Here is a 27354-nt window from a genome sequence, read left to right as displayed (position 1 = left end):
TTAAATACAATAACAGGATACACCCTGCATTATCACAAAGGTATAGAACTCAATCCCCTCCAATTCAACACCAGTACTTTCCCCCACACTGACCCCTGCTTCCCTCCACTTCACTGATATCTCTTCAATCCATTTATGTTTACTCATTTTGTTTTGTTTTAATTAGTGTCCTGTGGATACCTATGATGCCTAGATCCACCATGCCACATCCATGCAAGCATATACAAAAGTTTGGTCAGATTCATTCATTGTTCTTCCTTTTTTCCATCCCTTCTTCCTCCTACTGAATACACTTCATCTACTCTACTAATCTTTCTTCTGTTTTGAAGAAATTCCTTCACCTTTTATTTTTCCTTTCTCTTTTTTTTATTCCCCTTCCCTTATTTTAGATTAGCTTCCACATATCAGAGAAAACATTCATCCTCTGGTTTTTTTGAACTGACTTATTTCACTCTACATGATAGACTCCAGTTCCATTCATTTAGCAGCAAATGTCATAACTTCATTCTTCTTTATGGTTGAGTACTATTCCACTATGTATGTATACCACATTTTCTTCATCCATTCATCTGTTTAAGGGCACCTAGGCTGGTTCCACAGCTTGGCTGTCATGAATTGAGCTGCTATAAACATGGATGTGGCTGCATCACTTTACTATGCTGATTTAAAATATTTTGGATATATACTGAGGAGTGGAATTGTTGGGTCATATGTTGGTTCCATTCCTAGTTTTTTGAGAAATCTCTGTACCGCTTTCCACACTAATTTGCAGTCCCACCAACAATGTATGAATGAACCTTTTTCCATACATTGTTGACAACATTTATTGATATTTGTAGTCTTTATAATTGCCATTCTGACTAGAGTGAGATGAAATCTCAATGTAGTTTTGATTTGCATTTCCCTTATGGGTAGAGATGTTGAATATTTTTTTCATATTTGTTGACTATTTGTATTTCTTCTTTTGAGAAGTGTCTGTTCAGTTCTTTTGCATTTATTGACTGAGTTTTTTTGTGTGTGTTAAGTTTTTTGAGTCCTTTGTATATTCTGGATATTAATATCTTATCTGAGGGACAGGTAGCAAGGATCTCTCCCATTCCATAGGCTCTCTCTTCACACTCTTTATTGTTTCCTTTGCTGTTAAGTTTTTAACTTGATGCTACATCATACATTGATATTTTATTTCTTATGTTCTAGGAGTCTTGATAAAGGAGTTGGTTAATGTGCCAACATGTTGGAGCATTGGGCCTACATGTTCCTCTAGCAGCTGCAGGATCTCTGGTTTAATTCCTGGGTCTTTGTTCTACTTTGAATTGGCTTTAGCACAAGGTAAGAAATAGGGGTTAGATTTCATTCCACTGAATGTGGATTTCCAGTTTTTCTAGCACAATTGTTGACGAAGCAATCTTTTCTCCATATATGTTTTTGGAGACTTCATAATATCAGATAACTATATTTATGTGATTTTTGTCTCTGTACCTTCTATTCTATTCCATTGGTCTTCATGCCTTCTCTGGTGTTCATATCATGCTGTTTTTGTTGCGAAAGCTCTGTAGTAGTCGTTGAGGTCTGGTATTGCTTAATATTTCTCATTAAGGATTGATTTGGCTATTCTGGGTCTCTTATTTTTCCAAATGAATTTCCTAACTGCTTTTTCTAGTTCTATGAAGAATGTCATTGAAATTTTAATGGGGATTGCACTGAAAATGTATGGCATTTTTGGTAGTATGGTGATTTTGACAATATTAATTCTGCCTGTCCAAGAACATGGGAGGTCTTTCTATCTTCCAATGTCTTCTTTGATTTCTTTATTTAGTGTTCTGTAGTTTTCATTTTAAAGGCCTTTACCTCTTTTGTTAGTTTGCTTCCCAAGTATTTTATTTTATTTTATTGAGTCTATTGTTAATGGGATAGTTTTCCTAATTTCTTTTTCAGTAGATTCATCATTGAAGTATAGGAACAGGATTGATTTATGTGTGTTGACCTTATATTTTGCTACTTTTCTGAATTTATTGATGAGCGCTAGAAGTCTTCTGGTGGGGTTTTTTGGATCTTCTAAATATAGGATCATGTCAGCAGCAAAGAGCTAACTTGAGCTCTTCTTTTTCTAATGGTATCCCTTGAATTTCCTTCTCAACTGCTCTGGTTAGAGTTTTAAGGTAATGTTGAATAGGAATGGTAAAAGTGGGCATTCTTCTCTTGTTCCTATTTTTAGAGGAAATGCTTTCGTTTTTCTTCATTCAATATAACATTGACCTTAGGTCTGTCATATGTAACTTTTAAGTTCCTTCTATCCCAAGATAGTCTAGTGTTTTAAAAATGAATGGATGTTGTACTGTATCAAATGCTTTTTCTGCATCTACTAAGATAAGTATGTGATTCTTGACTTTGACTCTATTTATGTGGTGAATTACATTTATTGATTTCCATATTTTGAGTCAAACTTGCATCTCTAGGATGAAACCATTTGATAAAGGTACACTATCTTTTCAATGTGTTTTTATATAAGGTCTGCCTATATGTTGTTATAAATTTTTGCACTTATGTTCATCAATAATATTGATGTGGATGTTGGCGTGTATGTGGGGGAAAAGGCACACTTTTACACTGCTGGTAGGGTTGCAAACTGGTGCAGTCACTCTGGAAAGCAGTGTGGAGAATCCTCAGAAAACTTGGAATGGACCCACCTTTTGACCCAGTATCCCACTTCTTGGTTCATATTGATCTGTTTAAGTTTTCTATATCCTTCTATTTCAATTCGGGTAGTCATAGGTCTCTAGGAAATTATCAACATCTTCAAGGTTTTATAACTTACTGGAGTACAAATTTTCAAAACAGTTTCTGATGACCCTCTGGATTTCACTAGTGTCTGTGGTTATACTTCCTTTTCATGTCAGATTTTTTTTCAGTGTTTTCTCTTTTTCTTTTGGTTATTTTGGCTAAGCATTTATTAATCTTGTTTATCTTTTCAAAAAAAATCTTAAGTTTTGTTGATCTTTTGTATCATTTTTATTCTTAAGTTCATTGATTTTGGTTCTAACTAATTATTTCCTGTCTTCTGCTGATTTTGGTATTGGTTTATTCTTTTTCTAGGGCTTTGAGATATAAAGTTAAATTATTTATTTGGTATCATTTTACTATTTTGATGTATGAACTTAGTGTTATAAATTTTCCTTTGAACTGACTTCATACTGTCCCACAGATTTTCATGTTAATTCACTTCCTTCTAATAATTTTTTTTATTTCTCCCCTGATTTCTTCTTCTATCCATTTGTCATTCAAATGTGTATTATTTAGTCTCCAAGTGTTAGATTGGTTTCTGTTTTTCTATCTTAATTTCTAATTTGATTCTATTATGATTAATAGAATACAAGTTATTATCCATTTTTTTTAATATTCTAAGATTTGCTTTGTGATCTAAAATATGGTCTGGTTTAGAAAATGTTCCATGTGCTAGTGAGGAAAAAAAAACTGGGTTTAGTCATTAATGGATGAAATATTCTATAGATGTCTTTTAGTTCCATATTATTAATTGTGTTATTTTAGTTCTGTAGAATATTTACTATTTATACAGGAATGATCTATCCAGTAGTAAGAAAGGTGTGTTAAAGTCACCCCATATTATTGGATTGTGGTCTATTTGATTCTTAATATTGAGAAGAGTTTGTTTTATATACATAGAAACACCATTATTTGGGGCATAAATACTTACAATCATTAGATCTTGTAGTTGTATGATTTCCTTAAGCAGTATGAAGTGACCTTTGCCTCTTCTGATTAATTTTGGCTTGAAGTCCCCTTTATCCAATATGAGATAGCTATCCCTATTTGTTTGTGAGTACCGTTTGAATGGTATGTCTTTTCCCACCCTTTCATCTTCAATCTATGGATGTCTTTGCCTGGTGTGATGAGTCTTCTGATGAGAGGTTATTGTTGGACCTTGTTTTATAATTCAATCTACCAACCTATGTCTTTGGATTGAAGAGTTTAGACCATTTACACATTCAATGTTATTATAGAAAAAATGATTTTTATCTTCTGCCATTTTGATTTATTTCTAATGTTAGAATCCAACTTTATTCTCTAATAACTATTCTTCTAGTATACTTCACCCCTATGCTGGTATTCATTTCTATTTTTCATTTCTTCAAAAATATTTCATTGAGTATTTTTTATAGGGAAGGCTTTCTGGTTATGAATTATTTTAGCTTTGTTTATCACAGAGGTTTTTATTTCATTTCTAATTCTGAAGCTTACTTTTGCTCGGTATAGGATTCTTGGTTGGCATCTATTTTCTTTTAGAGCTTGGTACGTATTATTCCAAACCCTCCTGGTCCTTAGGGTCTCAGTTGAGAAATGAGTTGAAATCCAGATTGTTTTATCTCTAAATGTGACCAGTCATTTTTCTCTTGCAGCTTTAAAAAGTCTATCCTTATTCTCTATTTTAGGCATTTTAATTATAATGTGGATATAATAATGGAGTAGATCTATTGTGATTTTGTATATTTGGAGTCCTATATACCTCTTGTATTTGAATTTCAATCTCATTCTTAAGGTTTTAAAATTTTTCTGATTAGTTCATTGAAAAGACTATGCATCACTTTAGCTTGTATTTCAATCTAAATCTACCTCAATAATTCTTAAATATTGTCTTGATGTTATTCCAGATTTCTTGAATATTCTGGTCATAGTCTCTTAACATATTTTCTTTATGGTCAACTTTATTTTCATGATTATATACTTCTTCTTCAAGGTCTAAAAATCTACCTTCAAAGTGGTCTAATCTATTAGTGATACTTTGCACTGGATTTTTAATTTAGTTTATTGAGTTTTTCATTTCTAGGATTTCCATTTGGTTCTTTTTAAGAATATCTCTTTATTGAAGTTATCTTTCACTTCCTGTACTTTCTAATTTCACTCCTTACATCTTTTTTAGCTCAAAGAACATTTTAACTATGAACTCTCTAAATTCTTTCTGACATTCCCCCCATCTCCTTTGTGTTAATGGAGTCAGTTGTTGAAGCATTATGAGCTATTTGGAATGGCTTGCTTCCCTTGCTTTTTCATATTGTTTGTATATCTACACACCTATTAGAATAGTCATCACTTCTTTTAAGTAAGGGACTATTTTGTGAGCTTCTTTCTTGTAAGAACCTTACATTTGGTGAATATCCAGCTATTGATATTCAGCACCATTTTGAAAGATGCCATTGAACCCTATTTACCATAATCACTTCAGAGCTAAACCTCAATTCAACCTTATGAGAACAAAAACTTGTTGCTATTGTTCTCCACGATTCCTCAAATCTAGGTATATACTTGTAGCAAAGTTCTGGAATTGGTCAAAACTATTAGTTATTAATCTACTAAAATTGCTGTAACTTTGAGGGTTAAGGGGGGAGAAAAAAGATTGGGCAAAAGTGAGAAAGAGAAAGAGAAAGAGAGAGCGAAGGAAGAAAGAAAAGATAGAAAAGAATAATTCATAGCAAGGTAGAAAGGAAGAGTAGATGGGTGGTGGATATTTGAAGTAGTACCACATAATGCAAGAAGATGAATAGCAGGTAAGAGGGGCAGGTATAAATCAGACCTAGGAAAACAAAGATAGGAAGATAGACTCCAATTAATGTTTAAACCATTAGATGAAATACATTCAAATGGGTTGAAGGCACAATCTTGGTTAACGGGGTGAACACTACTGTTCAAGCTAATGAGTTATTTATATGTTCTAAGTTGATATTAGATAAAGAAGAATGGAATTATGGCATTTTCTGGTAAATGGATAGAGCTGGAGAATATCATGCTAAGTGAAATAAGCCAGTCCAAAAAAAAAAAACAAAGTCAGAATGTTCTCTCTGTTATGTAGATTCTAACCTACAATAAGGGAGGGAAAAGTAGAAGTTTATTGGACTAGACAAAGGGGAATGAAAAGAAGGGAGAGGAGATGGGAATAGGAAACACAGTAGAATGAATCAGACGTATCTTTCCTATTCTTATGTATGATATACAACCAATGTAACTCCACATCATGTACAACCACAATAATGGGATCCTAATTCGAACAAGATATACTTTTCTATGTATGTACAGTATATAAAATATACTCTATCATTGCCATGTATATTTAAGAAAGAACAAATAAATTTTTTTAAAAAAATTTAAAACATACTGACTGATATTTGAAATGATAAGAAATTTGAAATTGGATTATTTTTCTTGGTTTATATTGTCCTTGATGACTGGATGTATCACTGACTTCTCAAATAACTAATAAAAGTAGGAATTCAAAATGAAAAAAAAAAAGTCGATGTTAAAGTTACTTATAGTTAACCATGCCAAGGTGAAGAAAATTCTTTTTGAATCTTGGTGTGGATTTTATTGGGGTTTGGATATTTAGGATATGTCCATCATTCTTTGGCTGTGGATTTCTCCAGAATTGCAGGAGCACAGGAGTCAATTCCCTAGCTGCTATGAACTCCCATCAACTAGTTCTGGTTTGTCAACTCAGGGTCCTGTAGCTGACCACTCAGAGTCTGCAGTGTTGTGACTTGGTTTTTTTCTATTATGTGCAGGAGTTCAGGGTGCAGACTCTGGAGTATTCCTGTGATTGCTGTGTATCACCAAGTACCTGCTGCCCAATACAGCAGTCTTTTCAAGGTGGTATAGATCCTGGTGGCTGCCTGTGAACACATGATTTCTGGCTGCTGATTTTTCACAGGTGTTCTGTGGTCCAGAAGTATTCCCCTGACCACACCAGTCTCTGGAGTATAGGGACTCAGTTAGTTCACCTGGGTTCTAATTTCCACTGTCCTATGTTGTGAATAGCAGGTATTGATTCCCTCTGTTGACTATGACTGATGCAAGGTACAGCCTGTCCAAACAATGCTCTTTCACTCAACAGTTGTGATCACAGGTAAGGCTGAGAGTCAGGGCTGGAAGCAGCCACTTCCTAGTGCCTTGGATCAGGCATTTTTCTACCTTAACTGATCTCCCTCTAGCTATGTTTGCAGATGCCTATCACTTAAGTTTCCCGGGGTATTCAGGGAACTTCTTCTAGCAGCCTTCTACCCAGGCTGCCACCATCCAGGAATTGGTCTCTATGTCACTGGATATTTAGGCAGCTTCCCTCTGGTATGGCCCCCTGATTAAGAGGACAGTCCTAGGATACCCATAATGCCTCCTCATACTGTCAGTGGTTGAGGCTGTTGCAATCCTAATCCTGATAGATACAATTTCCTCTGCTTTGGTCAAAGCTGTTATGCTGCTCTGTCTCTTGGTCGCACTTCTCCATACAGGTCCGCTCTATTCCACTCCCCTTGTTCATGAAGGGGAGAGGGAGGGAGCTTCAGTAATTTTCAGCTACTATTGGTCCCTCTACAAGTTCTTTCTGGTTGGATTCTTAAAGGTCCCTTAAAGAGAGACTTCCCTCTGATTTGATTTGCAGCCATCTGGACTTGGAAAGATGCCATGTTGATTTAAGGGACTAGTCAGCTGAGGGCTCCACAAGATGCCTGCAGACCCCCCAGCTCAGCTTTCTTTTCACAATTTGGTTTAAGTTGCTTGATCTGCTTTAAGGACCCAACTGTTCCCATCACATTTTAAATTTTATCTGCCTTGCCAAGTATTTTTATGTGGGTGAGTTTAAGAGATTTTCCGCTCTCTCTCGCTCTCTCTCTCTCTCTCTCTCTCTCTCTGTTAGCTCTCTTCCTCCCTGACCCTGGTTTAGATTCAGGGTAAGGGAACTCTGAGCTTATTTTCAACTCTAGTAATGAATCTTCAAGTCTCTCTAGGTCTCAGACTTTGTAATATTAAGTCTCTATTTATTTTGTTACCCGTCTTTCACTTCTGCTTTTCCTTCAATGCATCCTTTCTGTGCTGCCCTTTTGATTGGATTATTTGTTCTTTTGTTGTTAAGTTTTTTGAGTTCTTTATATATTCTGGGTGCTAATCCTTTGTAAGATGAATAACTGGAAAGGACTTTTTCCCCCATTCTGTGGGTCATCTCTTCACTACATTGGTTGTTTGCTGGGCAGAATTTTAATTTAATGTGATCCCATTTGATAATTCTTGTTTTTATTTCCTGAACTACTGAAGTCCTATCTGGGAAATCATTGCCCAGGCCAATATCTTGAAATGTTCTCCTATGTTTTCTTCTGGTAGTTTTAAGGTCTTACATTAAGGATTATAATCCATTTTGAGCTGATTTTTTTTTTCTTTTAACCAGGCGAGGGAAGGGGTCTAGTTCCAATCCAGTTTTCCCAAGATTATTTGTTTTTGAAGAGGCTATCCTTTCTACGACACATGTTTTTGGCACCTTTGCTGGGAGTCAGTTAGCTAAAAATGTCCTGATTTATTTCTAGGTCTCCTATTCTGCTCCATTGATCTACATTTCTGTTATTATACTAATATCATGCTGTTTTGTTACTATTGATCTGTAACATGTTTTGAAGTCAAGTATTGTGATGTCTCCAGCACTGTTCTTTTTACTCAAGATTGCTTTGGCTATTCAGGGTCATTTGTGCTTCCATATGAATTTTAGAAATTTTTTTCCTAGTTCTGTGAAGAATGTCATTAATATTTTAATGGGGAATGCACCAGTTTGGGGCTTTTCTTTGTTGGGAGACATTTTATTATTATTTCAGTCTCATTACTTATTATTGACCTATTTCAGTTTTTTATATTCTCTTAGTTCAATCTTGTTAGGTCATATGTGTCCAAAAATTTGTATATTTCTTAAGGATTTTCCCATTTATTCCATATAGTTATTCAAAATATTCCCTAATGATTTTGACTATTAGTGATATATGTTGGAATGTTTCCTTTTTTATATCTAATTTTATCTGTTTGGTCTTCTCTCAATTTTGGTTATTTAGATAAAGGTTTGTCAGTTTTGTTTATCTTTTCGAAGAACCAACTCTTGATTCTTTTAGTCACCATTTCACTTATTTTGTCTCTGATGTTAATTATTACTTTCCTGTTGTTTTTGTTGGTTCTTATTTTTCTAAGGTGTTTAAGTGCATCATTAGATTATTTATGTGAGATCACTATTTTTTTATGTTGGTGCTCACAGCTACAAACTTCTCTCTTAGTACTGCTTTCACTGTAATCCACAAGTTCTGGCATATTTCATTTACCTTTTCATTTTATTCCAGGAATTTTTATATTTCCCCTCTGATTTCTTCAGTGACAATTTTCATTCAATACTGTTATTCAATTTCCATGTGTTTAATTTCTGCAGTTGTCTCTTGCTGTTGATTTCTAGCTTTATTCCATGTGACCAGACAAGATGCAAGAAATTATTTCAATTCCTCTTAATTTGTTAAGGCTTGCTTTGTGGCCTAATATATGGTCTATCTTAGAAAAAGTTCCAGGTGTTGATAAAAAAAAAAAAAAAAAAAAATATATATATATATATATATATATATATGTATTCTGTAGATATTGGAGGGAATATTATGTAGGTATCTATTAAGTTCATTTGACTTACAGTGTAATTTAACTTTGATGTTTTTCATTAATTTTTTTACCTGGACGATCTATCTATTAGTAGTAGTGGGGTGTCGACGTTGCACAATTATTGTATTGGAACCTATCTCTCCCTGTATGTCTAGTAGTATTTGTTCTATTAATTGGGTGTTCCCATGTTTAGTAGATAAATATATTTATAATCATTACATCTTCTCAATGAATTGTGCCCTTGTTCAAGATAGAACCTTCTTTGTTCTTAGTGTATTATCTTGAAGTCTATTTTGTGAAATATAAGTATAGCTACTTCTGCTTAGTTTTGGATTCACTTTGTTTGAAATATCATTTCCCATGCAATCTCTTTCAGTCTGTGTATACTTTTGCAGATGAGTTGACTTTCTTATAGGCATCATATTGTTGGGTCCTGTTTATTTAGTCATTTACCCAGCCTGAATATTTTAATTGGAGAACTAAGATCATTTATATTCAGGGATATTACTGAAAGGTATGTATGTGTTCCTGTCATTTTGTTGTTTTTCTTTTCATTGATTTGAATACTCTGTGTTTATTTCTTACTTTATTAATTTTAGAAGTTTGATGATTTACTGTGTTTATAATGTTTGATTCCTATTTTTCATTTGTGTACTCTTCTAGTGAGATTTATTCTTGTAGTTGTGTTGTGTATACTTTATTCTTATAATTGTGTTTATATTTCTTCCTTTTTTGGGTATAAGATACCCTTAAATACCTTCCGTAATACTGGTTTAATGGTCATGAATTCCCATGGTTTATGCCTACCTTAGAAGGTGTTTATTTCATCTTCACTGAAGGATAATTGTGCTACAATCTTGGTTGGCAGTTATTTTCTTTCAGGACTTGAAACACGTCATTGCATGCCTTCCTAGTCTTTAGAGTTTCTGATGAGAAATCTATGAGTCTAGCAGGTTTCATTTTAAATGTGATTTGGTGCTTCTCTCTTGCAGATTTTAACATTCTTTTTCTTTGTCCTGTACTTTTGGCGATTTATACTATATCATGGAGAGGTTCTTTTCTGATCATGTCAACTTGAGGTTATAAATGCCTCCTGTATCTGGATGTCCACATCCTTCCCAAGATTTGGGAAATTTTCTCACATTACTTCATTGAATAGGTTTCCTATTCCTTTATCCTGTAGCTCTTCTCCCTCATGTATGCCAATAATGCAGACAGTAAGTCTTTTAAAAGTGCCCCAGAGATCTTGTGTGTGTTCTGCTAAATCTTGCTTTTCTTCCTTCATTCTTGCCTGAATGCAATATTTTGTCACATTTGTCTTTGAGCATTGATAGTCCTTCTTCCACTTGGTCTAGTCTGTGGATTAGGCTTTCAATTGAGGTTTTTATTTGACCAAGTTTTTCATTCCCAAGATTTGTTTGGTTCTTTTTCAATGTTTCTATCTCTTTATTTCTCATTCATATCCTGCACAATCTTTTTTAAATCACCCAACTATTTATCTGCATTATCTTAGAATTTGCTGAGCTTTTAAAAAATCATTCTTTTGACTACTTTAACTGGAATTTCATCCACTTTGATATCATTGGAATCTGTTACTATATAATAGAATGATAAACATTAGGAGGATAAGATTTCCTTCATTTTTCATGTATGTTGTGTTTCTACATTGAGGTTTGCTCATCTATTGGGATGGATCTCTCTTCCACTTTTATGTAAGGGCCTTCTTAGTAGGTAGACTTCTCTTGATGATATTTTTGGGTGTTGGTGTGTTGTATCAGTGGACTTTTTAGTATAATCTCCCTTTGGCTTCTTTGGTTGTGATTAATGAATTCTGACACAATATCTACCACATCAGAACCTGAAGAACCCACTTTTTATGTATATCTCACAAGAATGGGCCCCTCTGGTAATCCAGGAGGTCTGTAAATAGAACAGTATGTGTGTGGGCGGGGGGGCACCCTCTGTGGTTACTCCTGCAATGGGAATAGACGCCTATATCTGGTGGTAGGAGTTTCCATGGTCACTGTTGATATTGGCTCTGTTACTTGAAAGTGATTGATACTGACTTTCCAATTATGGTAAAGGGCCTGAAGCTTTTATCCTTTGTTTACATACTGATGCAGTTCCTGGTGTTTCACATGGAGAGGCAGGGGCCAGCATCATAACTCTCCAACTATGGCACTTACATTCAGTCTTGTCATCAGTGTGCATTCTGACAGGAGCAACTGACTGATGTTGAGGACACTCAGCTGCATTATTTCTCTCTGCTACTATTGTAGGGATGACTTCAAGGAATGAGCCATCAGATTCCCCCAGCTGTGCCCAATACATCATTGGCTAAGAGCTTTTGCCTGCCTATTCTTTAAGGTGAAGTATCCACCAATGTTTCAGTTGGAATAAGTGATGACAGGAGCTAGATACAAGTCCTTGCAGCTGGGCTGAGAGTATAATTCAATGGTAGAGCACATACCCAACATTATATAGTTCCAGGCTTGATCCCAAGGTACACAGAAAAGTAAAAAAGATTTTAAAAAGGTATAAACAACAGAACAACAATGATGACAACAGAAGACAGGGAAAAAAAGAATAAAATGAAAAATTTTTTTAAATTATAATTAAGATGGGTGCAGAGGACACACCTATAATCCCAGCTATGTGGAAGACTGAGACAAGAGGATTGCAAGTTTGAGGCAGTCTTAGTTACTAATAATGGGTGGAGATGTATCTCAGTGGTAGAACACCCCTGGGGTTAATCTCTAATACTATAAAAATAATTTATTAAATTTAAAAAGAAAGCAGGATAAAAGTTAAAAAGTAAAAAACAGGGTAAAGGAGGAATAAAACTTTAAAGGAAAAGAAAGTATAAATTAAAATAAAAATGTCCTTCCTGCCCAAGGTACTGGGAGAAAGACAGGTGATAGTCACAACCTATGCCAATCAAAGTTTCCCTCTGGGTCTTCTTAGGCTGTAGGCCCTGTGGACAGGGTAAAGGCTGGGGGTTATTCACTATCCAATTCTTTCTGTTGTGGTGCTCCCTGGGTGACTGGCTGGAGTGACATGTGGCTGAAGCTAGTTGGAATTCCTCTCAATTGCTTTGTGTACCAGAACAAGGTGACTTGAAATGTGGAGCTCATTCAGCAAAAATATTCTCTGTAGCTTTTTGGGTTGTAGCATGTTCATGAGCTAGTTGGCAATGTGGAGGTGAGTAAACAAAGATATTCTCTGGAGCTTCTGGGACTGGGCACTCCTTGGGTGATATTATATGTCCCCAGATGCAAAGGAGATGCTGGAAGTCTCAATCTATTCAGATCACATATCTTTGAGGTGACAAATTCTGCTCTCAAGGGGCTCACTGGGACTTTTCCTCTTTCATGTACACCACTCAGGGGATATCTCCCATTCCCCTGCCATGATGCCACGCAATCGGTGCCAGGATGCTCTGTTTCTCCCTTCCATAATCAAAAATCTTGGGTTTCTCCATGTTTCCTTCTCTCTACTGTTGAACTGTAGTGCTCTCTCACACTCACCTCAACAAGCAACTATACACCTGTTGTTCTGGTTCTAACTTGTAAAGAAGCAGGTGAGTGTTTAGTGCCTCTGATTCACCACCTTGAATTCTCCTTGCTTCTCACTTTATGTTGTATATTTTTAAATCCTTTACTTTCACCCTCTTGTGTCTTTGAAAATAAAGCATACTTCTTACAGACAGTATGTAGTTGTATCAAGTTTATCCATTCCTTCAATCTCTGCCTTTTGATTTAGTGTTTTATCTATTTATAATTAAGTCAATTACAATTAAGTAGGATTTATGTCTGTAATTATTCTAGTGATTTTCTACACAGCTTGTCTTTTTGTTCACCTATTTTCCTATTACTGCTTTTGCTTGCATTAAAAAGATATTTTCTAGTGTATTGTTTTAAGTTCCTTACTTTTTCTTTTACTGTATACTTTTGAGTTATGTGGAGTTGCTCTGAGGATTACAATTAACACCTTAACTTAAAATAATTAGTTTTTATTAATACCAGCTTAATAATGACACTATATACAAACTTGTTTCCATATCCTTTGTGCTATTATTGTCATATAAATTACATCTTTATGCACCATAAGTTTTTCAACAGTTTTTAATTACTGCTTTTTTATGTTCTCTTTGATCTAATTTCTACATATTCAGTACAGGAAATGAAGAATAACAATAGGCAAGTAAGATTTTTTCAAGTTATATAAGATCTCCTCTTCAATAGTTTCTGGTCAGACTTTTCCTGGAACTTTTGATTATAGGTATGGATATATGACCCCTTAGTTTAAGAAAAAGAAGAATTTATATCTATTCTAATGGTAAGAGAAACATTTTTCACTTCTTGAGGAGAGATTAGCAAACTGTAGCCCATAGGTCAAATGTAGCCCACTGTCAGTTTCAGTAAATAATGTGTTATAATATGTGAGATACGGCCATGCCCACTTATTTATTTATTGTCTCTGAATTCTTTCACACAACAGACTTAGATAGTTAACAGGAGAAACAGTATGGCCCACAAAGCCTAAAATATTTAGTATCTATAACTTTTCAAAAGAAATTGCTGATCCTACCTGCTCTACATGCACTTTAAAATAAAAAGTCATCTTTGTTGATTGCATATAATATGGTAAATGAAGAAAATAAGGGAAAATTATTCATAAGATATTGACATATTGTCAATCTTATGTAACATATTAGCAAGATACAAATACAAAATTTTAGTCTAAAATCTGCAGGAATGTCTTATATAATTTTGGATTGATTTAATACTAGATACTTTGCTATTAGTTGCAGTTAAATGTGTTCATTTCTGTTTGCTTGTGGCACATAGAAATGAGTGATTTTTTTAAAATATTGACCATATTTAGAAACCTTCTGAAAGCTGACAACTTATGCCTAAAGCTTTGTTCATATTTTCTATGATAACAATTCTAACATTTTAACCAATGACTTTTGGTTTCTTTTTTCTCAATTGTTAAACATTTTAGTTATTTTTCTTGTCTTAATATACTGGTTAGGAACTCCTTTAAAATCCTGATGTAGCAGTGATTGTGCACCTCTTTGTTTTCTCGCCTTGTTCTTCATTTTAAAGAGAATGCCTCTAACATTTTACCATTAAAAATATTTGCTACATGTTTTTACTAGATACCCTTTATCATTTTGAGTACTTTCCTCTTAAATTTTACTTTATTAAAGTTTCTTTTTCCTTTCTTTTTGTAATTATAAGTTGAGTCTGTATTCTTTTTAGTATGCCATACTATCTGCCTGCGAAGAATGGAAATGTTAAATGAATAAGGGCCACCTGTAATCTAAAAATCCACAGAAAACCATGAGGAGTAGCATGTGACACAAGAATAGCAAACACTGTAAAATTATTTTCCACAGATGTTATATAATATTAGGTTTACACCAATTAATTAATCATGAGAGATTGTAGATTTCAAGTATTCATTATTTTCATAACTAGTGAGATAAGCATTTTTTCAAAAGACCATTAATTACTTGTCCTTTTGTGAAATAACATCTCTTCATGTACTTTTATGTAATAATTAATATAACAGTATTTTAAATTTTAGTTTAGTACAACTAACACCTATTTGATTTGTTGAAACTATCTTTAAAGTTTACCTTTTAATTTTAAGAGTTTAGCTTTCAGAAGCTTAAAGTTGTTTATAGTTAACAATAGTAATCAATCCCATGTGATTTCTTCTATTGTTTTCAAGCTTAAATGGTATTTTCCAAAGGAAATGATAGCTATTCAATTCCAATTCAGGTATGACTTTATTTTTTTTTTCACACTTCAATTTGTATCTCAATCTACTCTCAAATCAATTTAAAATTCATTCAGATATACACTGTCAAGTAAGAAGCTAAAATTTTATCCAGACAGGTAACCAACTGTCCTACCACCATTTATTGACCAATCTTTCCCTTCCCCATTCATATGAAAAGATTTCATCATATGTTAAGTTTCCGTATATATGAAGGACTAAAATATTCAAGCTATATCAATGTCATCACTCTATATATGTTATGATTTTGAATTTAATTATGCAGTTTTAATAATAGATACTTTTTGTAGTTCATATGAGACACTATCTCCTAAAATATTTTACAACTGCCAAATAAATCTTTCTTGTGAGTACCTTATTTAATAATTTAAGATTAACTTTGTAATAATGTGGCAAGTTCCTTAAAATGTTTTTGTTGAGATTTGACTGGATTAGAGTTAATTCTATATTTTGAGAAAAATCTTTATATTTGTAGTATTCCATCTCTCCAGTCCCATGTTGTAAGCAGCCCTCCCTATGCACGGGTTCTGTACCTATAGACTCAATCAGTTGCTGATGAAAAATATTTAGAAAAAAAATTGAATCTGAACTGAACATATACATTTTTGTTATTTCTTACACAACACAGTATGACAACTATTTATATACCATTTACATTGTATGAGGTATTATAAATGTTCTACAGATGATTAAATTATATAATAGGATAAGTATAGGTTACATGCTAATACTAGACATAAAAGTGACTTGAGCATTAGTGGATGGTGATATTTGAGGGGGTACCTATAACCAACGTCCCATGGATAATAAAGAATGGCTGTATTATACTCTCATTCTTCATATTTTCAAAGAAGTTTGTAGTTATTCCATCCTGTCTGGTTTTTTTTATTAAGATTATTCCTGAATACTTAATGTTTTATAGCTATTTTGAGTGGATCTTCTTCATCTATTACGTTATAATTTACCGTACATAAGAGTGACATTTTTGTAAATGACACTTACTGAACTCTAATTTTGTCTTTTTGATAATTTCATCAAAAATTATCTGTTGAGTATAAATTATACCCTGGAAATCAGAAAACTTAAACACATCAAACTACATATTTTCACACAGAATAAAGGAAAGAAGCAATATAATATTAAAATATAATAAAAGCCAACCATTTGATAGGCACAATGTTAAATAATACATATACACTATTCTTTAGTAAGTTACACACAATAAGGATAAAGGCAAGCTTAGGAAGAAACGAGGTTGGATTTGAAACCTGTCATTTCCTAGCTATGAGACCATGAGTAAATATAAGAAATATCTCAAATCTGTATCAAAAAATAAATAAATAAAATAAAACAAAAACTTTAAAAATAAATACCTCAAAGTATCAGATATTTCCATCTTTAACATGGACCTTTAATACCTCATGAAGATATGAAGAAAGTTAAATAATAAATATAAATCTTTGGAAAACCACAGCTATGTGTTACAGATCAAAATTATTAGTGTCCTCCTTTTGAATAGAAAAATACCTCTAGATTTCTCTAAATAGGCACTATACATTGCCATAAATTATTAAATAAATTAACTTAAAATTTAAGGCTTAAGTGAACACTGATAAAAATTTATCTTTCTCTCATTTCAACTTTTTAAAAAAGTTATTTAGGAAGAAGAAATAAATGTGAAGCCATATTTTAATGCACAAAACATCAAATTTCCTGGAAAATCAGCAATATTCCAAACATTTTGGATTTTACTAATAATCTCATTCTCATTCCTTTTTATTAAATTTCACTAATAATAATCTAAAGGGGTGATGTGGCATCTCACCAAAAAACACTATAATTATCAAATTATATAGCTGGAAATCTCCCACACTTTGCCCTTTTTCCTTTTTGTATATAATAAATAGCAAAGTACCTTATTCTGTAGAGTACATTATGCCTTGTTGACTCATCTATATGGAAGACATGGTTGGGTGGATACCAGATCCTGTCTGCTTCACTCATTAAAGCAAACATATTATGATACACAGGTGTGATACCTAGAAAAGAAGCCAAAATAAAAATGATTACAGATAGTTTAAAAAGAAAAAACTGTTAGAAATCAGTAGAAAATGCAGTAGGAACTAAAATCTTCTGGTACAATAACACTTAAAACTGAACTTTTAATCAGACACCTTTTATTTCCCTGTGTTTTAAAATACAACTGTTGGGTTGGTCTTGGTGGCTTACACCTGTAATCCTGGGTACCTAGGAAACCGAAGCTGGAGGAAGGCCATCTTCAGCAACTTCAGTCACTTAGCAAGACCCATCTCAAAAAACTAAAAGGGCTACAGTTGAAGGCCAGTGGTAGAATACCCTAGATTTGATCACCAGTACCGCCCCTCTAATGTATATATAAATGTGTGTGTGTGTGTGTATGTACATATATATATATATATACACACATATACATAAAAGGATTCCAAAAATCACACACACACCCATATACATATACCCATTTTTTTTAAATCCAGTTTTAACTGTCCTCTATAAAAAGGTTGATTCAAATGTTCAAGTTTCCTTTAACTGAAGGGAAGCCCATTTGTGTGTGTATGTGCATATATGTGTGTGTTTTAATTGAAATGGAAAGTATCAAATCACTGAAATATTTAGAAGTCATTCAATACTTTTAAAAGAATGATGAAATGATGAAACTGTTTCACTTTAAATGAAAAGTTTTACACAGTCCACTAGTAATTACATTCTTTCAATTAATTGCTTCAATTAAATCAGAAATGAATAAGTAAAAATGATTTAAATCCTATATGTCTGAAATATAAACTTCAGAAAAAGAAAGAGTATTTTTATTCTAGTAATATTTCCATTCTTTTCCATTGTGGACAAAAATGACACCAACTCTACACAGTCAACAAAGTTTTAAATCCTGAATTTAAATTGTTAACTACATATAGATGTATAAGGTATATAAAAAAACATTATTCAGTAGCAATTTTAAACTATATCCCTGCATTCACTCTTTTATTTACAAATATTTCTAAATATCTTGCAGGACAAAGAAAAATTATAAATTAAAATGCATTTATAGTGAATGATTACTCACACCACACATTAAAAATTTGTGGAATACAAATAGAAAGACTCAGAAGGAAAATTATAGGTATAATCTCTGACATTAAAAAGTAACAAGAAAGATCTAAATATCTAACACAATAGAGAACAAAAGACTAATCCCAAATAAAGGTGAATGAAGGACAGATAAAAAGTGATGCAACCACATCAATGTTCACAGTAGTTCAATTCACAGTAGTTAAACGATGAAACTAACAAAGATGCCTTTCAATTGATGAATGGATAAAGAAACTGTGGTATATATACACAGTGGAATATTAGTCATAAAGAAGAATAAAATTATGGCATTTGCTGGTAAAAGGATGAAGTTGGAAAATATCAAGCTAAATGAAATAGGCCAAGCCCCAAAAACCAAAGGCTGAATGTTTTCTCAGTGGATTATGATACTTAACAAGGGGGTGGGAAAAAGAATGAAGGAACTTTGGATGGTATAGAGGAAAATGGGGCAGGAGGGAATGGGGGAAGGAAAGGTAGTATAAATATAAGAGAGTATTACCCTGTGTATATGTATGATTACATGAATGGTGTGAATCTACATTGTGTACAACCATAAAAATGAAAAGTTGTACCCCATTTGTGTATAATGAATCAAAATGCAGTCTGTAAAAATTAAAAAAAGAAGTTAACAGAGAATATTCAATAAAGAGAAATGACAAAAGATTATTCTTTGCAAATATTTACAAAATAAACAAGTCTTTGTTGTCTGAAAAAGGATAAAATGCACAAACACTATGAATTTTTAAAAAGCATAATTATAGGTTATGAAGGCAAAAGATAGTAATGCAACTACAAATGAATTTGAAAACAGTGGACAATTTTCAGAAAAATACTTCAGAAAAAATTCAAGAATAAAAAAAAACTCCAAAGGAATTATAATCATTAAAGACAGAATCAAACTACTTTTAAAAATGGAGAAGAAAGAAAAAGGAAGAGGAAAAAGAAAGAAGAATAAGAAAGAAGGAAAAACCACCAGATTTGGATGGGATTTATACGTGAGTTCAACCAAACATGAAATATAAATCTAAAATATAAAATATTTAAAATATACTATTTCAGAGAACAGAAAAGGAGCAAACAGAGAAACTGATATATCTTGTGAGTTGAAAGTGACCATGAAACCAAAACCAGACAGAGATTATAGAAGGGTAATCTCACTTACCAAAATGAACATAAAAATCTTAAACTAAGTACAAGCAAAGCAAATCCATCAATGTTTCTTTAAAAATATTACAACCAAATTCATCCATTTATTTTAGGATTGGCAGAGATAACAAATTAGAAAAATCTATTAATGCAATTCATCACAATAATGTATTAGAGCAGGTTTCAAGATGGCTAGAGATGGTTTCTTTCCTGGCTGCTCCATGGCATAAAACTAAGAAAGCAGACAGGCAGCTTTTCAGTAAGGTAGGTGAACAAAAATAAAGGGAGAGGGGGCTTATTGGGATTTAAAACTGGACATTCAAAGCCAATCAGGGAGTCAGGAGTTCAGATATAACAAAATGAGAGAGAAATCCCCAGCGCCACAGCAGCTGCTGCAACCAGAAGCACAAGCCAGAGCAGGCCCTCCTTGAGCAAAGAGGAGGAATAAAGGAATTAAAGGAACCCACATTTTTAGGAGGCCTGAGGTATGTCTAGATACAGAGAGTTTCGAGATCAAAGACACTGCCTGACTAAACTGAAAGACATGCTACACAATATCTTTATGAGGGAAAGAAGCCCCCAACTTTCCCAGTGTGATGGGTTGACAGATCTGGCTCCATGAGAATGTTATAGACCAGACTGTAAGGGAAATGACTAAACAGACTCCATTTTGCTCTGAGACTCCATGTTATGTAGGAAATAAGCTTCTCCCATGGGAACACCCTGCCTCTGTACCCATCCTCAGTTACTTAGCGTGACATGTTTAGCAATACAAAATGACAATTCTTATGTAATGAAAAACTGCTCTTTTGATCTCTATTGCTCTTAACCAATGTACCATGTAAACAGTAATTGTATGGATGTTATTAACCATTCTTTAGTTTGTACCTAGGTAAGGGTCTTTTTGACCCACTTCTCCCCTGTTAATGATCTGATGATGTTAGTCTGTAATTTCGAATCATAGCAACAGACACTTAAGATTGATGTGATTTTTGGTATAAGAACCCCTACAACCCTGTGGTCGGGGCTCTTCTCCCAATAGCCATTTTTGGGGGCACTGTATGAGACAATCAGTCGGTCAGCTTAATAAAGACTCTCAAATTTGAACTTCTCAGTGGTGACCGGTCTGTTCTTAAGTTGTACCCCATAACACCCAGCAGTATGTGGAGAACAGAGAAAGGAACCATTTTGCAGCTGCAGTGTGGAAGCCAGCAGCTGAGGAAAACAATTTTCGGTAAACCAGAGTTTGGCCCAAAATAAAGGCCTAGCAAACCCACACTGCATAACATGGAGTATGCCTAAGTGACCAAGAGAAAATCAAACGTGGAAAGAGGTTTACACAGGGGACAACTGGTTGTGGAAACCCACCCAGCTCTGCTCTTCCCCCTCCAATCCAGTGGTTTACAGGACAGGCTGGGAGGGACTAACCTGGCCAGGAATTCAAAAGGGTGGGGTGGGAAAGATTGAGTTTGGAGACTGGATCTGAGACAAGGAAAAATAGGGTTCCACAGGTAATGTAGTGGCTTCTCCTCCATACTAGCGGAATCCAGGGGAGAACAATGGGGTACAGTATTCCAGGATGGACCAGCAACTCCTGGGCCCTGGAGGTAGGCTGACGTAAAATCTTCAGATCAACTAGCATTTAACCAAGAGCCTGGAGCCCACCTAAGCCCAAACACCACCTCCAGGAATTCCGCCCACAGGATTATCTATCTCACTCCAGCAATCAACCTGGAGGGTGGGGTATCACACTGCAGATGAGCCCACCAAACACTGCTGAGAATGGAGGCTGAGAATCTTTTGAAATCCAATAAACACAATTCTTTAACTTTTCATTGAGATTCTTTTTTCTCTTTTTCTTTTTTCCTTTTCTCTGTTTAATTGTGACCTTAATGGTTCATGAACATTTATACATACTCATATTTGGGATTTTTCCCCTCATTTCTAGCATTTTTGAAGCCAGTTATTTTTCATGGATGAGTTTTTTTGAGGACTAGGATGTTTGATTAGTATATTTGTTTTGTTTTATATTCTTTTATTTTATTTTTAATTTTTTTAAATTTTACTTTATATATTTTTTCTCTCACTTATCTGTCTCCCTTGATTTTCTTTCTTTCTTTTCTTCTGCTAACAGCTAATCTCTGTTCTCTTTTTCATTCTTCCTTTAATTTTTTACTTCTATCTTCTCTCTTCCCTCATAATCATCACATCTTATTATCACTTCTATTCTCTCCCTATCCACCATCTGAAATTATAAACCCTTTTGCAAACTTATTATTTTTAATGGAGGCAATAACTGATCATATCATTTCTGTTTATTGTGACAATTAACATTATAAATGTCATAGCAGGTACTATTTGGTTTGATGCTGTATATTGTTTGCATTGGTGGTTATTATTTGTCTCCCCCTAAATAGTGAGGTACTGGAAACCTACAGGGACACTATAAGTCCACAGAGCAGAAACTCTGTTGCCTCAGATCCATACTGTTAGATGGGTAGACACACAAACATCACAACAAAGCAAGAGAACAAAATGCCCCAAACAAACCAAGACACTCCAATAACAGAATCCTTCAACTCCGCAGTGGAAAAAATGTCAAAGAAGGAGTTTAGAATGTATATAGTTAAACTTACCTGTGAGGTAAAGTACCATATAAGTAGTGAAATCAGAGAGAAAAAACAAGAAGTAAAAGATCACTTCAATAAAGAAATAGAGATTCCAAAGCAAAAACAAAAAAATCAAGAAAAAATTCTCAAAATGAAGGAATAAATAAATCAAATTAAAATTTCAATGTAAGGCATCACCAACAAACTAGATTACTTGGAAGACAAGTTTCAGGCAATGAAGACAAAATACATAATCTTGAAAACAAAGTTGGTCGTATAGAAAAGATGTTAAGAGACCATGAACACAACTTCCAAGAAATATGGGATAACCTAAAAAGATCAAATTTAAGATTTACTGGGGTAGATGAAGGCTTGGAGATATAAACCAAAGGAATGCACAATCTTTTCAATGAAATGATATCAGAAAATTTCACAGTAATATATTAAAAGAAACATTTGAAGTAAAAAAATGGCAGAATTATAAATTTGAAAAGGTCAGTGGTGAGTACACTAGTATTTTATTTTTATAAACAAACTATTATTTGACATATTTCATAATTAAAACTGGATTAAAAAAAATGGTAAAAATGGAAATAATTTATTCATAGTACAACAAACCCACATGACTAATAATCATGCAAAAAAGATAATAACACATAGTATTGAAGGAAAGGCAAATGAAAATTATATGAGAGCACTTTATACTCACTTATCTAGCAAAAATAATAAGGATAACACAACTAGCAGTGAACTATAGAGAAAATGATACTGTTACAGTATTACTAGAAATGTAAACTGGTACAGTTCTGAGAAAGCAATATATAATGCAACTCAGAGAAATCAATATCTACAAAAATTTTAAATAACCCTTCAACCCAACAACCTCTCCTATGTATTCCTACAAGGGTAATACAGTGTTAAGAAAATAGAAACAAAACAAATTTAAGAGCAGAAGAAAAACTTGTAGTCGTAAGTGCGAATATAAATGGTTTAAATGGATTTTTCACAATGTGTTTTTCATAAGAAAAGCAAGATGCGTGCCAGAATATGATTTCATTTAAAAAAAATGACCTCAAAATCCTCAACTGGTGGGGGCAAAACAGTGTACAGAAATGATGACTACACAGTCTTGGAAAAGATCATAAACATTCACAAGAGAGAACAGGAAGGAAAGAGAACCGTGAAAAAGAAATTTCATTTTTTGTTAAAAGGGACTCAGAAGATAGAAATGGAAAATGCTCATGTAAAAAGGAAGAAAAGTGAAAGAAAAGAGAAAAAAGTAAAAAGTTGCCAAGAATAAAAAAGGAGGTAAAGCAATAACAAGATGAAGAGTTCACCCTATAACTCATCTTCAGACTGTAGAGAATAATAACTTATGCAAATTTTTTAAAATAACCATAAGGATACAGGAAATAATACCATTCAAATAATGTGCTAAAAAGTTATTTTGACGAGGTGAATTCTGTATTGAAGAATGTTTTAAACTTGGACATTTGAATATCACCATCTATTTAATCAAACATCTTATTCCATGTCTCTGCTTTGAACATACTACTTTTTTTATTTAGAAAGTACACCTCTCCTCTACCACTAAGTTTCTAGGTATGCAAATAGTGTTTCAGGTTCACAGGACACAGAGTGGGAGATGAAACTGCTCAGGAAGGGACCATAAAAGACCAGATACACCAACCACTATTCCATTATTCAGAAAAACACTAGAAAAAGAATGTTAATTTTAAAGCTGGCATTTATTTTAAATGTCATCATCTAAATAAAAGTTTGATATCTATTCTTAACATATTATAAGGATTTTTTTAATAATACAATGCCATGATCTTTCAAATAGAGCATTTACACAATGCATGAAAAGTCAATTCATGTTCATGATTCATCAGGATTTTTGAAATGATGAACAATGAGTTTTTAATATAACTAAGACTCTATACCTTAATTGGAGGTATCAAAACAAGAAAATGAATGTGTATACAAATAAATTGCCACAAAGGTGTCAGAAAAAGGGGATATGCACCAAAAAAAAAAAAAAAAAAAATGGTTGGATTAGCCCTGCAAACAAATAACAAAAAACACCACTTATAAGTCATGTTTAGTCAAAGATTTCTTATTCAAAAATTACAGCTATGTATTATACTAGTTACATTTGTTTCTTAGTAATTCACATTAATTGGGTTGACCAGAAGAAGAAAAAGAAGTGACAGTATATTTGAGATATATTTTATAATGAAAAGAGAGGACCTCAAAGAAACCTCACAATCATTGTTAACTCCCTTTCTTTCCCTACTATTATGGTTCAGATATGAGGTATCTCCAAAAAGCTTATCTGTAAGACAATGCAATAAAGCTTAGAGGTGCGATGATTAGGTTATGAGAACCATAACCTAATCAGTGCATTAATTCAGTAATACTGAATTAACTGAATAGTAACTGTAGGCAGGTAAGATGTGATTGGAGGTGGGTCATTGGGGGCATGCCTTTCGGGTCTATATTTTGTCCATGGTGAGGGGAATCTCTCTCTCTGCTTCCTGGTGCCATGTTCTGAGCTGCTTTCCTTTGCCACATCCTTTCATCAAGATATTCTGCCTCACCTCAGACACTCGGGAATGGAGTTGGTTGTCTATGAACTGAGACCTGGAAAACCATGAGCCCCAAAATAAACATTTCCTCCTCTAATTGTTCTTGTCAGGTCTTTTGATGACAGCAGCAAAAATGCTGATTAAACACCAGTAAACCATATCCAAATTCTTTTCACTCTTATCTGTTACAATCACTATAGCCATTACCAGAATAGTCATTCAGATCCATAACCTAGAGGTCTTGCCATCATTCTGCTAACACTGAGAGTCCTTAACATAATAACTGAAAAGCAGGTATTATAAATACAAGAATGAAGAAGAATAGTTAATGTTTAGGATCTCATAGTATAGTAGATAAGACAAAGAAGACATTGAAAAATTATAATTCAAAAAGTTTAGTGCAATAATAGTAAATACCACAGAACAGAGAATAAAAGAAGTATAAAATTATCACAAGAGTGAGTAAAAACTTCAACAAAGACTTCTGAAAATGTAATTCATAAGCCAAAATACCTTAGGAGCTAGATCTTATATTCTATGTAATTCCAGGCATAAATCATAAAATGTGCATAGGCATGTTTCTGGAGCTAAAATAGTTACACAGGAAAAAATAAAAAAAGTGCTATATAACCTAGTAGTTACAGATAGGATGAGCATAAAAGCCAGCTGAACCAAATAATTTCAGTTCATATGTAGTGTCCCAGAATAATAACAATTAGTATTAGTTTTAGTATTTTGGCAGTACTTGAGATTAAATTAAGAAGCATTCTACTTCTGAGCTACCTCCCTACTCTGTTTTTTATCTTGAGACAGGGTCTCACTAGGTTGCTGAGGCTAGACTACAACTTTCAATCCTTCTACCTCGGCCTCCTAAGCAGATAGGATTAAAGATGTGTTCCATTGTGTGTGGCCAAAGCATTTTTAATTTTTTTTTATTGATGCATCGTAATTGTACATAATGGTGGAATTTGTTGCTACATATTAGTATATGCACACCATATAACAATATAATTTGGCCAATTTGGCTCCCCAGCACTTCCCCCTTCCTCTCTTCCTCCCACCCCCAGGTCCCTTTACACTACTGAACTTCCTTTGATTTTTACATTTATTTCCCTTTTTCTGCTCTAGCTTCCACGTATGAGAGAAAACATATGGCCCTGGACCTTTTGAGTTTGGCTTATCTTGCTTAAAATACTGTGCTCAAGTTCCATCCATTTTCCTGCAGATAATATCATTTCATTCTTCTTTATGATTGAATAAAGCTCCTTTGTGTATACATACCACATTTTTTTCCCATTCATCTGTTGATGAATACCTAGGCTGGTAACATAGTTTGGCTATTGTGAATTACACTGATTTTAACATGGGAAGGCATGTATTGCTACAGTATGATGACTTTAATTCTTTAGAAAAAATACTGAGGAGTGGTATACCTGAGTCATACGGTGGTTCCATGCCTTGTTGTTGTTGTTGTTTGTTTTTAATTACTTTTTTTTCTTTAGTCATCAATGGACTTCTAGTTATTCATTTATATGTGGTGCTGAGAATCTAACCCTGTGCCTCACACATTAGACAAGCACTCTACCACTGAGTTACAACCTCAGCCCCATGCCTCATCTTCTGAGGAACATCCAGACTGATTTTCATAGTGGCTGAACTATTTTATGATCCCAACAAAAATGTGGGATTTTCCTCCACATCCTCTCCAGCATATATTATTATTTGTATTCTTAATGACTGCCATTCTGACTGGTGTGAGATGAAATCTCAGTGCAGTTTTGCTTTGCATTTCCCTAACTGTATAATGTCCTCTACAGAATAAGGTACTTCATCATTTATCACATACAGTGACTTACTTATTGATAAAGGGGCAAAGTGGGGGAGATTTCCAACTATTTTGGAGAAGGTTCCATGAATCATTAAGAAGAAAGTGTATTCAGCTGTTGTTAGATGGAATGTTCTATAAATGTCTGTTAAGTCCATTTGATTTATAATACTTTCCAAGGACAAAGAATCTTTACCGAGTTTAAGCCTGGATGACCTATCTAATGGTAGGAAACGTGTGTTGATATCAGCTACTATTATGGTACTGGGGTCTATCTATGGCTTTAATTTGAATAGTGTCTTTTTTATATAATTACACCCATATTGGGGGCATTAATATTTATAATTGTTATATCTTCTTGTTGGAGCATTCCCTTTACCAGTATAAAGTGATCTTCTTTGACTCTTCAAATTAATTTTCGTTTGAAGTTTGCTTTGAGATATGAGAAGTTATTCCTATTTTTTTTGAGGCTTTGTTCACATGGTATATCAATTTCTATCCTTGCCCTTTCAGTCTGGACTATCTTTGTGAGTCTTTAGTAAACAACATATAGTTGGGTCTTATTTTTTAATCTATTCTGTCAAGCCTATGTCTTTTAAATTGAGAACTGAGATCACTTACATTAATGTTATTATAGAGAGATGATTGTTAATTCCTGCCATTCTGATTTATTCATAATGTTTTATATGGTTCATTTTTTATTTGGTTTCATTTACTTAGCTATCCTCAAATGAGATTTGTTCATTTCTGAGTTTCTGTGTGGAATATTTCTTTGCTTTTTATTTCTTTTCCA

At 33.6% G+C, this 27354-nt stretch overlaps 1 protein-coding gene across 5 annotated transcripts in view; it reads right to left on the bottom strand.

Moving 5' to 3' along the window:
* The window catches only part of JAK2 (Janus kinase 2), a 135103-nt gene that overhangs the window by 59824 nt on the left and 47925 nt on the right, over positions 1-27354 (bottom strand). For all 5 annotated transcript variants that reach the window (XM_079113008.1, XM_079113009.1, XM_079113006.1 and 2 more), the window contains exon 4: positions 17180-17303. In XM_079113008.1, coding sequence (XP_078969134.1) covers positions 17180-17303 — 124 coding nt within the window. The remainder of the gene's footprint in view (positions 1-17179; positions 17304-27354) is intronic.

Source organism: Sciurus vulgaris (assembly GCF_902686455.1).
Source record: "Sciurus vulgaris genome assembly, chromosome: 15".
NCBI classification, from domain to species: Eukaryota; Metazoa; Chordata; class Mammalia; order Rodentia; family Sciuridae; genus Sciurus; species Sciurus vulgaris.
This window is presented reverse-complemented; position numbering and strand designations above follow the sequence as displayed.